At 39.5% G+C, this 16,153-nt stretch overlaps 1 protein-coding gene across 1 annotated transcript in view; it reads left to right on the top strand.

Annotated features, from left to right (window-relative positions):
* map2 (microtubule-associated protein 2) overlaps positions 1-16,153 on the top strand; it is an 84,436-nt gene that overhangs the window by 48,703 nt on the left and 19,580 nt on the right. Inside the window, exons 5-11 of the mRNA XM_017309283.1 lie at positions 3,114-3,203; positions 4,772-4,846; positions 8,617-8,832; positions 11,110-11,527; positions 12,500-14,757; positions 15,124-15,762; positions 15,872-16,114. Coding sequence (XP_017164772.1) covers positions 3,114-3,203; positions 4,772-4,846; positions 8,617-8,832; positions 11,110-11,527; positions 12,500-14,757; positions 15,124-15,762; positions 15,872-16,114 — 3,939 coding nt within the window. The remainder of the gene's footprint in view (positions 1-3,113; positions 3,204-4,771; positions 4,847-8,616; positions 8,833-11,109; positions 11,528-12,499; positions 14,758-15,123; positions 15,763-15,871; positions 16,115-16,153) is intronic.

Genomic DNA, 16,153 nt, shown 5'->3' with positions numbered 1-16,153 from the left:
ATATATAAAAAGTTGTATCAAAGTAGTCCATCTCATAGGCACAAAGCACAATCTACCAATTGATTTTAATTGGTATTGGTAATTAAATCCGTTATGATTTAGATTCTCCATCATTTCAATCACACAACAAGATATTTTTTTTATCTCTTTAAAATATGTTTACTTTCCTCTCATTTCTCGCACCGCACACATGCAACCAGTGTAGGTCTTTTGTTAGGGAGTAATTGAGAACATTTATGTTGATGGACATCTAACACTGGTGATGTGCCTTGTCCATAGCAGGTCAGTGTCATCAATTAAGTGGTTTTGAAAGTGTTAGCACTGGAAACAAAATTCATGTTTCAATGTTTTGCCTGATTATGCAAATTACAAACAAAATACCTGCATTTGAATAACTCCAAACTAAATTAGTGTTAAGTATTTATATATTTTTAAAAAAGCTATCAACACATACAAAATAACAACTGATTTAAAATGTTATATATGTTCTAGCAGTGGTAGCTGGATACTCGTAAGCATTGTACATCCTGTGACATGTGTCTTGCCTCTGACATACAGATGGGCCAGAGACGGTGACTCTGGTCTGTTGCTGTAGCAACCAGTAGGCTTATACATGTTGGCTGCCTGCTGCTATCAAACCTGAGATCTCTCATGTCCTCCCTGTGCCCTTGCAGACCTTGAATGTGGATTTGAGCGTATGTTTTGTGTGGTGATTGCTGACTCAGAGCTTCCAAAGAGCTTTAAGCTGTTCACTTACCCGGAAGTAAATGTAAATACGTTGTGTTTATATACTGCTGGCTTTGTTCACTGACATAATGTGTTTCGTGGTTCAAAAAAGCTGATTTTGAGAGTGCTTTCAAAAAAACATCACCTGGCCAAACCCAGTGATACACAATCGGCTGTTTTGACATAACGTCTGGAACCGCTGAGGCAGGAAATTAGGGCTTGCTTTTCTAGACAACTGCATGAATTTGCATCTCTTGTCTCCATTGGCCGCTTATGTTGTCAAGCTTTCAATTATTATCAAACCACTGGAGCTAAATCAACATAAATAACCTTCAAAATTTTTTTACAAGAGATGGCTGCTGGCCATACTTTGAGACTACTTATATCATTTTTCAGAGAATGGAAACTGAAAGGCAGTGGTCATAGTGTGCAAGTCTTCAGTTTGTTGTAGAGTGCAGAGCATTACTGTATTTTCCAGTCACACTTTTTTCATAGTTTGCCTGGTCCTGCAACCTATAGTCAGGCGTGACTTGTTTTTTAGGCCTATGGGTTGACAAATCTGGAGAATTTGTTAAAAAGCAGATAACTCACAATGTGTCACTGGGCCAAATCAACATGGAAAAGGTTCCCCTCACTTTTTACTGTTTCTAAGTAAATGTGTCTTATAGTCCAGTGCAGCTCATATATGTTTTTTTCTGTTTCTGTGTGTTTTAACAGTTACACTGATTCACCCCCACCACACCTCCTCTTTTTTTTATATAACATTTTAATCTTTGACTGACAAACCTCTACATCATTTGGTGTCCAATACAATGGTTTAGTTTAAACAATCGGAGGGAAAATTCTTCAAACAGAAGCAAACTACTGATCATAAACCGTAAATTCAAGTTTATAAAAATAGAAAAGGAAACAAATATCAAAGAAAGAAAAACAATTCACACAAATCTGCTTTTTCAGCCGTTTTTATTTTTATTTTTTACCCTTGTGTAAAATCAGAGTGGGCTTGACTTAAGAACAATTTGTCTATTATTAGAAGAAATTATTTTTCCCTGGAAACACTGAAAATGTATTATTTGTTGCTATTGATAATGAGAAACTGGCTGCTTTGAGTTGGTGAGTGGGCAACGTTATAAGCTCCCGGAAGAAGTGTGTGCGTGTGTAATAGTGGGAGTGTGTATGGCTGCCAGATTGTTTGGTGTGTGGGTGATGCTGAATAGAAAAAGACTCTGAAACAGCAGCATTTTAAAGCTATCACATCAAACACTCAGTCCTATAACCACTCCAAATCAAGGCTATGTGCATGATTTTTTTTTAAAAACATGCACAAAGACATTTATAAACATAAATCCAAAGGTGGTTCGACTTTGTTGTAAGCTGCCTCAGTTTATTTCCCACTTTCCTAAAGAAGGAGTTATGAAATGTTGCCCTTCTTTCTGGAACTACATTAGTCAAAAACAACTCTGATGTTCAAATTGCTTATATAATGAAAAAGTATAGCTACTCAACTGTGTCAACAAAAGCAATTAACAGAAGAAATCCATACAGGCACCAATATTTCTTTACAGAATTTCTGTAAAGAAATGCTTTGATGTCCAACTTGGCTTGTCATGCACATCTTCAGACAGACACCCTCATTTTAACAAATATATATTTGGTTGAATATGGGCTGAGAATCTAACTTTGTTGTTGGAATTTCTTTTGAAGAATATACTTCCTCTATAGATTATGCTTTTACTGCCGGTTGCTTAATACATGCATATTATCTGTGCACCAGCATCTACTGTTTACTCTGAGAACTGTGGTGAGTTTTGTGTGCCTAAAGGAAAGCCATCAATTTAAGCATATAACAAAAACCCAAGAGATTATGCTTCACTGACCTACCAGTAGTTTTTAATATTTAATATTTTTCCCAATCAGAGCAAATACTTATTTACTTTTATTAAAGGTGTAAAATAATTTATTTGATTCTATCTTTTGTTCCATGCTGGAAAACAAAACAGTAGTATTTCTTATAATTAAGATAAGCAAAATCAAAAATAAATTTGTTTTGGGACATTACAAATCTTATCTTGACTCCCTTTCTTTGAAGATGATGGTTTTACATTATGACACCAAGAGGACATTTCATACTAAAATGAGGTTATTTTTGCCTTTTTTTTCTTTTTTTACATTTCCCCTCTCTAAGATTTAATGTTATTAAATTAAATAACACCCTTACCATCTATGAAAGGATGCTTGTAAGTCATCCAGCTAAAAACTGCCAAGTACAATATTATGGTTTTAATATCTCAGCTTCATTTTTCATCTCTACCCATTCATTCCATGATATATATATTTAAAATTACATTTTAATTACATTGTGGGTTTGCGTGATTGTCTATTTTCAGAGCAAGTTTCGGCACGGATTGTGCAGGAAGTGACGGCAGAGGCAGTGGCGGTGCTAAAGGGAGAACAGGAGACTCAGCGGCTGCCGTCAGGTGAGATGCCGATCCCAATACTGGCATAAGTGCTACATGAAGTAGGAAGAGGAAAAAAAAAATCTTGTGTATTTGTCTCACAGAACTGGAGTCTCTGCTAGCTAGCGTTGAATAAGGGTTAGGACACACTGCCGGCAACTATCCAGGGATTCAAAGACCTACTGAGGCAGCTTTGAGTCAGCAGTTTTCACACCTGAAGTTCAAAGGTTCATCTACAATATGTTGTAGTAGAATCTTTGTCAGTGCTTTGCAGAGCGTTACATACGCCTCAGTTTTTCTCATTACAGCTACAAACTTTTAATAAATTTACTGGGATTTGATGTAATAGACTGAAAAAGAGTAGTGAAGTATAAAGAAAGTGATACGCAGTTTACAAGCTGTTTGTAAATTCGATCTTGAAAGCTGTAGCATACTTTTGTCATTGGAAACCTGGAGTCAGTGCCTTGTAAAACCACTTGCAAGCTTTTATTCCTGTGTTGTTGTTTTTTTTCTGAGAATGTTTTTTCTGTTTTGCAAGATAATGGCTACTCAGTTGGATTTAATCCGGGGCTGGACTTTGGTCCATTTCTGATTTATGATTATGCTTTGATCTCAACTTCTTTTGAATCTCTGTTCATAAACATTGATGGGTATTTTTTCAGGATTGCCCTGAGTTTAACTCCATCTATCTTTTCTCAACTCCCTGTTAAGAAAAAGCACCCCGAGGTGTTGCTCTGGTTGATATGCAATGCATTTTTTTTTTTAATCACACACAGCATTTTACATGCATTCCAAAAGGTTCATTTTGGTTTCATCTGACCAGAGCACTTTTCACATGACTGCTCTGTCCCCTACATGGCTCAATTTTTTTATGGATTTCTTTTCATAGTGCCTTTCTACTTCCCACTCTTCCATGAGGAACAGATTTGTAGAGTTCAGATCTAATAGCTCTCCTGTTAACAAGTTATCCCCTCTGAGCTGCAGAATCTCTGCAGCTCCTCCAGAGTCACAATACATTCCTGACTGCCTCTCTGAGTAATATGTTGGTGGATGGGTATATGTGATGTTTTGAGATGAGTAAACTGCCAGTTCAAACTTTGGGATATTGTTTTAGAAACCTAAACCAGGTTTACATGTTTCCATCGATTTATCCTTGACCTGTTGGCCGTGTTTTTGGTTCACAATGCTGCTTGTTTACTAATAATCTCATAAAAATGTTTAAGGCTTTCGTACCAATTCTTTTAATGTTTTCCTTCCCTTTATATCATTTTAAACCCAAATATAATTCATTGAAATGTGGGTATGCATTTTGTCAAAATTATACAAAGGTTCTGGATCTGTATATGCTTTTGCAAGGCATTGTTCATGCCACCTTAGAATCTTATATTATTAGGAGAATATGCATGTACAGAGTAAACAATCATCCATTTTAAGCACCTAACTTGGAAAGGAAGATAGACTTCAAAAATCTGCTTTTTTCTTGCCATGGGTTTTTATGTCCTGCATGAGCTTATTCTTTCAATCTATCATCTTCATTGGATTTATGTTGCTGTATGCTTGACTCATCTTCTCAAAATGCCTCTCTACAGTTGAAGATACCACCAACTTGCCTCCCTCTCCACCCCCTTCACCTGCAGCTGAACACTTTGGTCCCTTGGAGCAAGGTAGGCCAAGAATAAAGAGTGCATACTTCTATTAAACTAGAGTGCGGTCTCCTTCTTTCCGTTGACTGTACCTGTTGGGGTTGTGTATATGCACTACCCCCTCACACAAGGGTTTCTCCCAGTCTCCAGTGGGACAAACAACACTATGATGCGTGTTGAGTAAGCCAAAACCGAGCTGTGAAAAGCAACATCATGTTCTTCTTTCTCCTGTCATACATTTCCTGTAATATCTCACCACCTCTCCACCATCCTATGCCTGGAACATAGTCATCCTGAAAACCTTCATTTTTGCCATCGTCCATCCAGAGTGAAAGAGACTTCCACCTGCATGTAGACTGTGTTGGTACAGGTATAGTCCTCTTATATGATCCTCTTCATCCAAAACCCATTTTTTAAGCTGTACATGTCAGTCTTCCCACACACTAAAATCAACCATATTAGGTAACCCTTCAACTTCCTGTTAGTTGTTCCTTTGATTAATTTATGTTTTGCATGTCTTTGGCCATTGGGTTTTCTGCTCATTGTCTTTTGTCTGTCTTATTTTTTGTGTGTGTGGCTGTAGTTTATAAGTCAGAAATTAGCTCTCTAGTCAACAAAATATCCAATATAAACCTAAATATCTAAAGGAATAACTGAACCGTTGGAATTAAAAAATGTCAAACAAAATTAAATCAGTGCAATTAAATTGTATAGTTATAAAGTTGTAGTTACCTTCTGCTGTTGGAACATAAGGAAAACTGTTGTCAAAAAAGTAACTACTATTAAATGAAGTGCTATTATTAGCTGTTTTCTTTCCACTTTGACACATAGACCAGTGAGAGTATGCTTAATTTTTGTGACAGTAAAAAGTGCTCCTAAAACTTGAAAATTGCAGATAAATGATTCAAAAACAAAAAATTACATAGGTGGATCTCAATAAATTAGAATTTAATGAGATGGTAAAATAAAAAAGTGAAATTTTATTCTGTTTTTCAGAAAATAATATTAAATAAGAGCTGAGAAAAAAGTATTTTTAACACAGAACACCTTTTAAGAGGTCTGTCTGGTTATTGCACAGTATATGCATTCCATACTTTGTAGGAGCTCCTCTTAAATTACTGCTTCAGTGCGTCATGGCATGGATGTGATCATTTTCTGGCGCATCTAATGTGTTCAGGTAGCTTTATCAGGAGCTCGTAAAATATACTGTGGGAATGACTCTAGACCAGTGGTTCTTAACCTGGGTTTGATCGAACCCCAGGGGTTCGGCGGAGTCTTTGCCGCGGAGATAAAGACACACTTGTGTAAAGTCGTGATGACGCCCCGCCAATCAAAGCTGCGGAGGAGCCCAGATTGAAGGAGTTCCACTCTCAGCATGAATTTGAACTTGTGTCTTTAATTACTTCAGCAAAAATCACAGTTTTTACCAAATTCTATAGTCTAAATCTGCTCCTTAGTCGCATCTTTTCAGGGTTGCTACTGCCTCTAGTGGCGTGGGGGTGGTAACACAGCAAATAATTACTTTACTTAATCAGAATACCGCAAAGTATTCTGTGTGTCGGCAGGGGAATGGGGGATAGGAATGAGAAGGGTTCGGTGAATGCGCATATGAAACTGGGGAGTTCGGTACCTCAAAAAAAGTTAAGAACGACTGCTCTAGACTAAAGGAAACACAGAGGACCAGAAGCTGACATGGCTCTCAATAATAATCACTGACAATGGAAACCTCATTAGATTTCAAAGAAAGTCTGATTCAGCCCCCCTCCACTCTTGCTCTACAATCTGAGACATGGATATTCTGAATGAGTTAAAATGCTTCTCCCCTTGTCTTGTTCAGAATCTGATTACGTAAGAACTATGATGGTTCATACAACTGTGTGTGATTGCTCTTGAAGGGCTGACTCCAGCTGCTGCCCACATTGTGAATCACCTACAGTACAAACTCTTGAATAGCCTTTCCTGCACAAGTCTTGCAAGGTTGCAGATTTTGTCCCTGTTGCACGCATGCTTTTTTCTAGAACACAGTTTCCATTCACCCAACTTTCTAACGGACACGACACTCTTTAAATAACCAGCTTCTTTAGCGAGGATATTTTGTGGCTGTGGAAGGTGTCAGTGATTTTTGGCTGGACAACTGTCAAGTCAGCCGTCTTCCCCATAGTCGAGGAAACAATAAGAAAATATTTCTGTTTACAAAATCTGTTTATTGGTACAATATTATATCATCCAATTATCTGAGAAACTAAATTTTAATGTATCCATGATTATCAAAACAGATTATGTTGTTTTCATTTTTAAATGAAAATACTGAAAATAAATTTACATTTTGCTGACACCCTAATTTATTTAGATGCACCTGTTGCTGACTGTTTTTGACTGGTCTGAAAAATATCAAGGTTTAGATATTTGAAAATGTTTTGTGTTCATTTTACAGTTCAGACTAAAGGCCTTTTTTCTGGTTATATGTCCTTCACTGAATAATAAAATCTCTCTTGCTGATAATGTTAACTGTCTTTTATTTGTGTTCTATAATAGTAGAAAGGAGCAGATGTCTCCATCAAATGTTGCCTTCTTTGATAGTCTTAGCTAGATAAAGGCTGGCCCCCAAAGCTTTGATTCATTTGAGTTGCTTGTCCACTTGTTGCTGTGTGTGTTATGTGTCTGTTCTCCTCTACCAAGCTTTTTCTCACATTCTTTTCTTCTACTAAATATTTTGTATTTTGTTTCTTCTTCTAAACATCTTTCTTTTTTGTTTTGTTCTGAAGCTTTTTTGTCTGCAAAAAAATGCCCATCTTAAAACAAGAACAGGCTAGACCCTCTATTAAAAATAATCTAAATGTCCACAGTTTGCCCAAGTTAAACTTAGCGTTAAATTTAGCACGACCTATTACTCAGCCTTATGAATTTCTTTATTTCCTATTACAGATATAAAGAAATTAAAGACTAATTTAATGATTAGGTTTTGCTACAAAATCATATAAGGTGAAGAACTTATTTTCCATTTGAACAACCTCTGTTTGGCACAATCCTTACTCTTCTTCTACAACTTTTGACAATGTGCTTTGGATCAATATGACATTAAGAGACCCATTGACAACACATTTTCAGTTTCCAGGTATTTGGGTTATGTCCACCTGGTATTTGGCTTTCAAAGTCTTCATGATGCTTTAAATATGAACAAAATTGCCTGGATTTTAGAAGAGATAGAGGCCACGAGTACCACATATACCTATCAGTAGACTTCACAAGATATTTTGAATATTCATTTTTCATTTAATGCCAGATCCAGTTGATGTGTTGCTGTAAACTCTGTCTGTGTTTCAGCTTACTACAGCACACATTCAAGCTAAAGTCCCGCATCTATAGTTGGAATAGTAAGATAGAAAAGACTTTTATGGCATCTCCGCCAAATAAGCATTACATAACATTATTATTGTGAATTGGTAACACCCTATGCCACTCGGCTGCCAATATGTGGCGCCTGCTTTTTGTCTTCTCATGAGATTTTTTCCCAACTAAATAACCGCAATAAAAATAGGAGGACTTCTATAAACGTTTTGGTGCTTGCCTGTGCTGCAAATGGTGCAGCAAAGTGTTTATAGTTAGCAAAACTGTCTGGACTTTGAAATGCAACTATTAAGTCATTTAATAAAATCCATTTAAGATGGTCATTCTTTGTGTGTTTTCTTCATTTTCTTCTTTTATCAATTCCTCCTTCTCACTGTCTCTCTTTCAGTCTGTGTGTCCAAATTTCCCTGCAGTTCTTCTCCTTGTGTCTGTCTTGTTCGTAGATGTAGGGGATGAGGAGGAGGCGGGCCCTCTCCGCCGCTTCCAAAATTCTCGGGAGAGGTGCAAGTTCCTCGCCCCCTCCATCTCAGTTTCCGTGCCTGAGGACGACCCCTACCACTCCGACGAGGAGTACTATGAGCACCCATTGTTCAGCCCAGAGTGGACGCACTCGGGCGCTCGCCCCACAGGGCACGCCGTGGCCTTTAGACAGATTGAAGGTGAACCACGCATGGTTCCTCTTTGCCATTCTCCCCTCATCTCCTCCCTCCTTTGTTGTTTTCCTTCTGTGATACTACCTTCTTCCTTCATTCCTACCCTCTTTTTGTCCTTCCGTCTCTCCGTCCTTCAGTTCGTCTCTTCGTCTGTCTTGGTGTGATGTTTGTGTGTCCTTTGTGATGTGCATCCACTCAAAATCTGACATTTTTATTTGCCAGTCATACTTTTTCTTGCCATTCATTTTAACCGAAACAGTTGCTAGCTGTGGTTGCCCCGCTGTTAACTCTAGTACATAACAGTGATGTGTATAAAGTCTGACAATGTGTTTTTGTGAGCCACTCAGTGAGCATTTTCATCAGTAACATTGTTGCCCACAAAGCTGACTCTCAGGACATGACTTAAGCTCCATTGCTCCCATAACTGTCTGAGAAACTGTGCATATCCTCTATGCACACACCCCTCCCCTCCTTGCCAAACATTTTCCAGTCTTGTGCTGTAGTCCATTCCTTGAGATTACCCCAGTTTCTTTCACTGTGGTGTACTGTGCATACATACATATCACAAAGACTTAACACTTACAGTGTGGCAACAAGGACGACTTTCAGCTCCATCATGCTCACATGCACTTCAGACGTAGTTCAAAATCTGAGACTGTTATTGCATCTGGCTCAGAATTTGAATCTTTCCCCACAACAACTTCAAGATGAGTGACATTATAAAATCTAAATTAAATGTAGCCTAAATGACACTTTTAAGTGTTAGCAGTATATAGAATTTATTAGAATCAGTCATTTACCCATTCATATATACACACACTCAACCTACCTGTGTGTGAATGAATGAATGAGTGAATGATTGATTGTATTGTAAAGCTCTTTGGAGTTTGTTTTTTTAACTTACTTACTACCTTACTTAAAAAGGAAATATTGCAAGGTTTTAGTAGTTTAGAAGTCAATTTTTTTGATCATGTTGGTTTACAGTGCCATAAATAAACATAAGCACACCACATAAACTGCTGAAAATTATCGCCTGTTGTATTGCTAGTTAAATAATGAACCTCGAAATAATCCTTTCATGTCTAGACTGAAATCCTCATTGGATATTGAGTTATTAAAACTGATGAGAGGTGAAAGGAGGACTACATGGGCCTTCACAATGGAAAAGTAGCTCAAAGATAGCTTCTGATTCACTTATGTGGCTCTATAGGTGTGACAAGTGGTGGAAAGCAAAGAAATGTGAGATAAAATGGTCTCATCTCAAACTGTTTTTCACAAGTTTTGTTGGTAATTAGTGGATTACCATCACTAACTGTACAAGCAGCTATGCCAACTGTATTTTTTCTACGTTTCAAATATGAACAGAATTTTCAAGTTTTAATTTCAGTAAATAAAAATAGGTGTACAAAGGTGTTTTGAAAAAGGTTCATTTTTTCTACCCACAAAGATTCAGTCATAGATCCTGGAGCTGACCAAAGTAAAAGTAAAGAAGCATTATTATTTTCTAGTTATTTATTAATGGTGCAATTCCAAACATTTAAATCATCACAGGGCAAATATCTTTTTATAAACGTTATCACTCCCCTTTATATGTTCATCTCAAATGGAGAGGGAATCCTTTTCACCTACAACAGTGGTCAAGGCCCACCAAAATGAATCGATGACAATATTAAAGTGACACAATCCACTTTAAAGATGAATTATTAAATAAGTATTCATTCGTGCCAAAATGTTTATTGTACGGGGAAGATCCATTAATAAAAATGAACCTGACTCTAATTTGCTGTGCAGGTTGACCAATTAGATGGCAATTTATCTAAAGGGAAGCAGGGACAGTTTTCACTTATTTCACGATGGACTGCAAATCATTAACAACAAAACTGTTAGATTTTTGAAGGAGTCGGTAGCTTGATTATTTTACAATATCTCGCAWAAATGTACATATTGAAATATGTAATTTACTATGTTTATTACATGTAAAAATATCTGGGCTTATTTATGAATTGGATTGTGGCCTTTTTAGTTTCCCTCAGAGAGTGGCTTTTTTATGTAAATACAAGTCACAAAGTATGTGATAAAATAGTTAATTATTTTAAACACTCACTCAAGATCCCTCTAAATTAAAACTCCATGTTCTCACTGTTTTTGTGTGAAAAAGCTAACTGTTTGGGCACCTTCTTACAGAGCTGAAAGTATCCCCTCATAAGTTATGTTCTTACATAACCCAAGTCTGTGTTGCCTGTAGTCTTATTGTGTCCCCCCTTTCACCTTGTTTTTGAGAAGAAGAGACCATGGAGGCTCTTACAGCTGAATACGAGGAAGAGGAGGAAGAGGTGGAAGAGGAGGAGGAGGAGGAGGAGGAGGAGAGTGCAGAGGCGGCAATGTCCGAAGCAGCTCTTGATGAGCAGCAGTGGAGTGGGGAAGAGCCCGAGCCGGACAGCCCCAAAGCTGAACTCTTAGATCAGACAGAGGCCTTAGATGAGGCACAGGTTGTAGACCTGGGGCAGTCTGAGGCAGCTAGTGCTGCCACAGAAAGCTCTGTGGACAGAGAGGAGGAAGAGGAGGAGGAGGAGGAGGATGCAGAGGGTGAGGAAAGCCATGAGAYAGGTGTGTCCTGCCCTCTGCTCTCCCTGTCTGCATGTTACTGCATTTGCCACTCTATTACAATGCAAGACGTGTCAGAAAGGAAGCAAATAACATAAGCATTATTATTCTACTGGAATGGCAAATAATCCTCTCTGCGCTTTGCTGCGGCTGCAAGGCAACACAGGCTTGTTGGTGAAAAGAGTCACATTGTTCAAATTAACCTGGTTTTCTTGTGTGGTGTCTTTGCTTGTGTTATTTTATTTAATTTTTTATTTACTTGATGTAGTTTTTGGGGCCGGCCATTTCGTGTTGGTATAATGATGTGAAGTGACGCTAAACATATCCGTGCTTTTTCTTTTTWATTTCCCCAGCTTATAAGCTTACTAGTCTCTCATTATGTTCAGACATAATGGCTTGGTGCTGGTATGCCAGTGCTGCACATTTAATGTTACCATGAATCGCAGTAGATAGAACATGCATTGCATTTTTAATCACCAGTCTCAGTACAGAGAGTTTATAAGGGAGCTGTGTTTGGAGTGTCTTGCTCAGTGTGATACAGGTGTTTGTTGAACCATATGTATATTTGCAATTWTATCATCATCAAAAAAGCAAAGATTATATTAATTTGCTTTTTTCCTCACCGTTAGTGAGTGACATATAGCATTTCTCTGTCATTCTTGRGATGTTTGTTTCTTAGATGAGAAAATTACATTACGYTACCAAAGTTCCATAAGATGCTCTAACAGATTTATGATTTATAACTTTTATCTTAAAGTGTAGCGATGATTTTCAACGAATGACAGAAATGCTGTATCCCTTATAGTTGGTTTTGATGCATGGGTACTCCTCCCATCTCTTATAACTGTTTTCCCATAAATCAGCATTACAGTTGCCTCACGCCGACTCCGTCACACTCCATCTCATGTCTTTCATCCATCTGTGACATGGTGGRCCCTTAATCTTGCCGTACCTCTTCAGTGATGGCTGTATTTGTGCTGTAAGTTTCCAAAGGAGAGCTTTGCCTGGTTGTGTGCAAGCTTTCCCAGTGACCGGCTTTCAAACGATCCTTGTTCATAGCATGCTAAAGCAATATTTTTTTCATTTGTGATAGAAACAGTCAACTTACAGATATCTTTACAGCTTTGAAGATGGATGCAGACAAGCAGGACAGTGAGTCGATGAGCCCTGACAGCATTGGATCAGAAAAGCGCCCTGAGGAGTTTTTTGAGCCTCAGATGCAAGGTTTCTTTGCTGGTGAACGAGTTGTACCGGAGAGCCCGACCATGGATATGCCATCTTTTGTGCCTCCAGATGTTCAAATCCAAGCCAAAGAACCAGTCAGATCTCTCACACTTCAGCCCACGTATGGGGAGCCAATCACAGTGTCAGAAAAACAGCCATCGGTGGAGGTGGTGGAGTTCAGCAGCATCACTGCTCCTTCTGACTTCTCTTCGATGGGAGTTAAAGTTCAGGCAGGAGACACGACTAGAGAGGCCAGAGACAAATCAGGCATGTCGGCATACTTTGAAACCTCAACTATGGAGGCCGAGGAAGGTACAGAATGTAAGGGCGAGGGTTATTATGAACTGAGTCGATCTGGTGAAAAAACAAATAMAGATGATTCCAAGTCCCAAGAAGTCAGCTACAGCACACTGGCAGAAGCTAAGGATAAACCTGGAATAAAAAYGGCTCCACCTGGAGATACAGACATGTTTGCAATTCCTGATAGAAGTAATGAATGCAGGCTTTCACCCGGTAARCTCGCCTTAGAGCAGAGGAGTTATTCACTCAACATCACGATTGGAACAACAGATCAGAGTGGACAAGGCAGGCAAAGAAACTTCACCCCACTGGCCACAGACATCATGTCATATACAAGTGGAAGTCTTGACGAGTCGGCTGACTACCTTCCAGTTTCTACACCCTGCGTAKATAAGCCTCCGTCATTTCCTCCTCTGATTCTGGAGACTGCTGCTTCTGTCACATCGGATTCCTCTTCCCCTCCAAGAACCGCTGAACCACCATTAAAGGTCAGTCCAGAACCTGAATCTCCTGAATCACCCAAGCCAAATAAAGGCCCTTACAAAAATGGTTCAGTGATGACACAGGACTTGCCAGAGATGCTAGACCTTGCTGGTACCCGGTCCAGGCTGGCTTCAGAAAACACAGACCCTGAAATAATCCAGAAGAAGCCACTCAAAGATGATGTTCCTATCTTCACTGATGATCYTCTCGCTAGTATGACTTCAGGGGAGCTGAGTCCTGGTATAAGAAAAAGTGATAGTCAACTGGAAGAGATGGGGTATTGTGTGTTCAGTGAATATTCAGGGCCTATGCCATCCCCTGCAGATGTCCTCAGCCCTACAAACACCTGTGGACAAGTTTTTACCCCTTCTGTCTTGGAGGAGAAAGTGGCTGAACAGGCAAGAAAATTAGCAGTAAGAGATACATCCTTGGAAGACAAGACTTTGTCATTTGGAGGTGTCGATGTTTATGAGAGGGATGACAAAAGCCAAGGGGAAAGAAATGATTCACTTGAAGAAAGCAGAAAATACGATTCAAATGATCATCCAGCAAAATGTGTAAGTGAGACTCCTTTTGGTCAGCTTAGTGAGCTCTTTGTGACACCAACTGTCACCGTGACTCTAGAGGAAGGAGAGAGGTCAACGAGTGAGACCGAACGCCAAGCCAGTGGCGAAGGTTCAGTATCAGAAACCGAGATCGCCGACTATGAGAGGCAGATCCGCAAGCTGGAGATGGAGGACAGGCCTCTAAGTCTTGAGGAGGAGAGGGAACTCCAGGAGCTCCGGGAGAAAGTGAAGCTCGTGCACCAAGAGGCCTACGAAGAGGTGGATGCTGAGGATGTTTACCAGCTGACTGGCATGGCCAAGGACCGCATTGCCAGGCCTGTGAAAACATCACCTACTTCATCTGTGGAGAGCAACATTGATGATGACAAACTGCTTTCCCCAGTACTCTCACCCTCCAAACTTAAGCAAAGAGAATTATACGGTTCACCCAAAAGAGCAGCTTCGCCTGTGTCAGGAGTAAACAAAGATGAAAGGGATGAACAAGAGAGGAAAATGAAGGAAGACCAAGAAAGGGAAGCAGCTGAGCGAATAAAGAAAGACGAGGAAGAGAGAAGAATGAAGAAGGAAGCAGAATTCAAAGAAAGAGAGGAACAAGAGAGAAGGGAGAAAGAAGAGGTGGAAAGGATACTGAAGGAAGAGACAGAAAGGCATGAGAAAGAGTTGACAGAAAGACTGGAGAAAGAACATAAAGAAAGAGAGGAGAGGGAGATGAAAGAAATGGAGGAGAGAGTGAAGAAAGAGAGGGAGGAGAAAGAGAGGGTAGAAAGAGAAGAGAGGGAGAGAAAAGATAAAGAAGAATTGGAGATGAAGGAAAAAGAAGAGAGAGATAGGAAGGAGAAAGAAGAAAAGGAGAGGAGAGAAATAGAAGAGAGAGAGAGGAAGGAGAAAGAAGAAAAGGAGAGGAGAGAAATAGAAGAGAGAGAGAGGAAGGAGAAAGAAGAGAGGGAGAGGAAAGAAATGGAAGAGAGGGAGAGGAAAGAAATAGAAGAGAGGGAGAGGAAGAAGAAAGAAGAAAAGGAGAGGGAGGAATTGGAAGAGAGGGAGAGGATGGAGAGGGAAGAAAAAGTGAAAGAACAAATGGAACGAGAGAAAAGAGAAATGAATGAAAGAATGGAAAAAGAGAGAGCAGAGCAGGAACTGAAAGAGAAGATGGAAAAGGAAAAGATGGAGAGGGAAGTMAGAGAGAAGGAGGAGATGGAAAAGATGGAGATGGAACTCAACAAGGAGAAAGAACAAGAGAAACTGGCTGAAATGGACAAAATAGTTTCAGACCAGCCAGTAGAAGCCAAAGAAATGCAGCAGACAGAAAATGTCTCCATAAATCTTGCTGAAGGAAATCTGCCTAAAAAGGAGAATGCAGAAGTAGAGGTGACAAAAGAGATACTAGAGACTCACGCTGCAATTGAATCTGTGGTGATGGTTGAAGACGATTTCATCACAGTGGTGCAAACCATCGATGAAGCCGAAGAACCTGGTCACAGTGTTCGTTTCTCTGCTCCACCTGAGGCTGAAGCCCTTTGTGTTGGTGCACGGAAAGAAGAAGAAGAAGAGGCAGAAGATGATGAATCTATAGAGCTGGCTGAGGAAGCAGATTTGGAGGCAGCCAGCCTTGAGGAGGTAGGGGAAGTTCCTGAAACCCCTGCATCCCCAGCACAGGAAGCTCAGACCAGAGAAACAGAGGGACGGTCAGAAAGCTACGAYAGAGATGAAACTACRGTYGATGACTCCATCCTTGACAGCTCCTGGGTAGACACACAAGGTAATATCATTTAAAATGTATATCATATTATAGTATGTAACCCAGTCCCTTTTCCTGCTGCTGTTTCTAACCAGGTGATGTTTTTTTTTTTCCGTGTCTTGTCTACTAGATGATGATAGGAGTATGGCAATGGAGCAAATTGAACTTTTACCCAAGGTGCCCAGTCCAGTTAAGAAACCGGCTGTCGTACAGAGTAGTCTGACAAAACAACGAAGTATGGAAAAACAAGAAAAATCTGTCAAACCCAAAACTAAAGGAGGGCGAGCTAAAGGACGCATCTGCACGCCTGAACGCAAACCTGTCCGCAAAGAGCCCATCTACATACCCAGAGAAGAGATCAAGAAGAAAAAAGGTACTTTTTTAACATTCGTTATTTTTTCAGTAATCATAC

The sequence above is a fragment of the Poecilia reticulata genome, linkage group LG2, assembly GCF_000633615.1.
Source record: "Poecilia reticulata strain Guanapo linkage group LG2, Guppy_female_1.0+MT, whole genome shotgun sequence".
Classification (NCBI taxonomy): Eukaryota; Metazoa; Chordata; class Actinopteri; order Cyprinodontiformes; family Poeciliidae; genus Poecilia; species Poecilia reticulata.
This window is presented reverse-complemented; position numbering and strand designations above follow the sequence as displayed.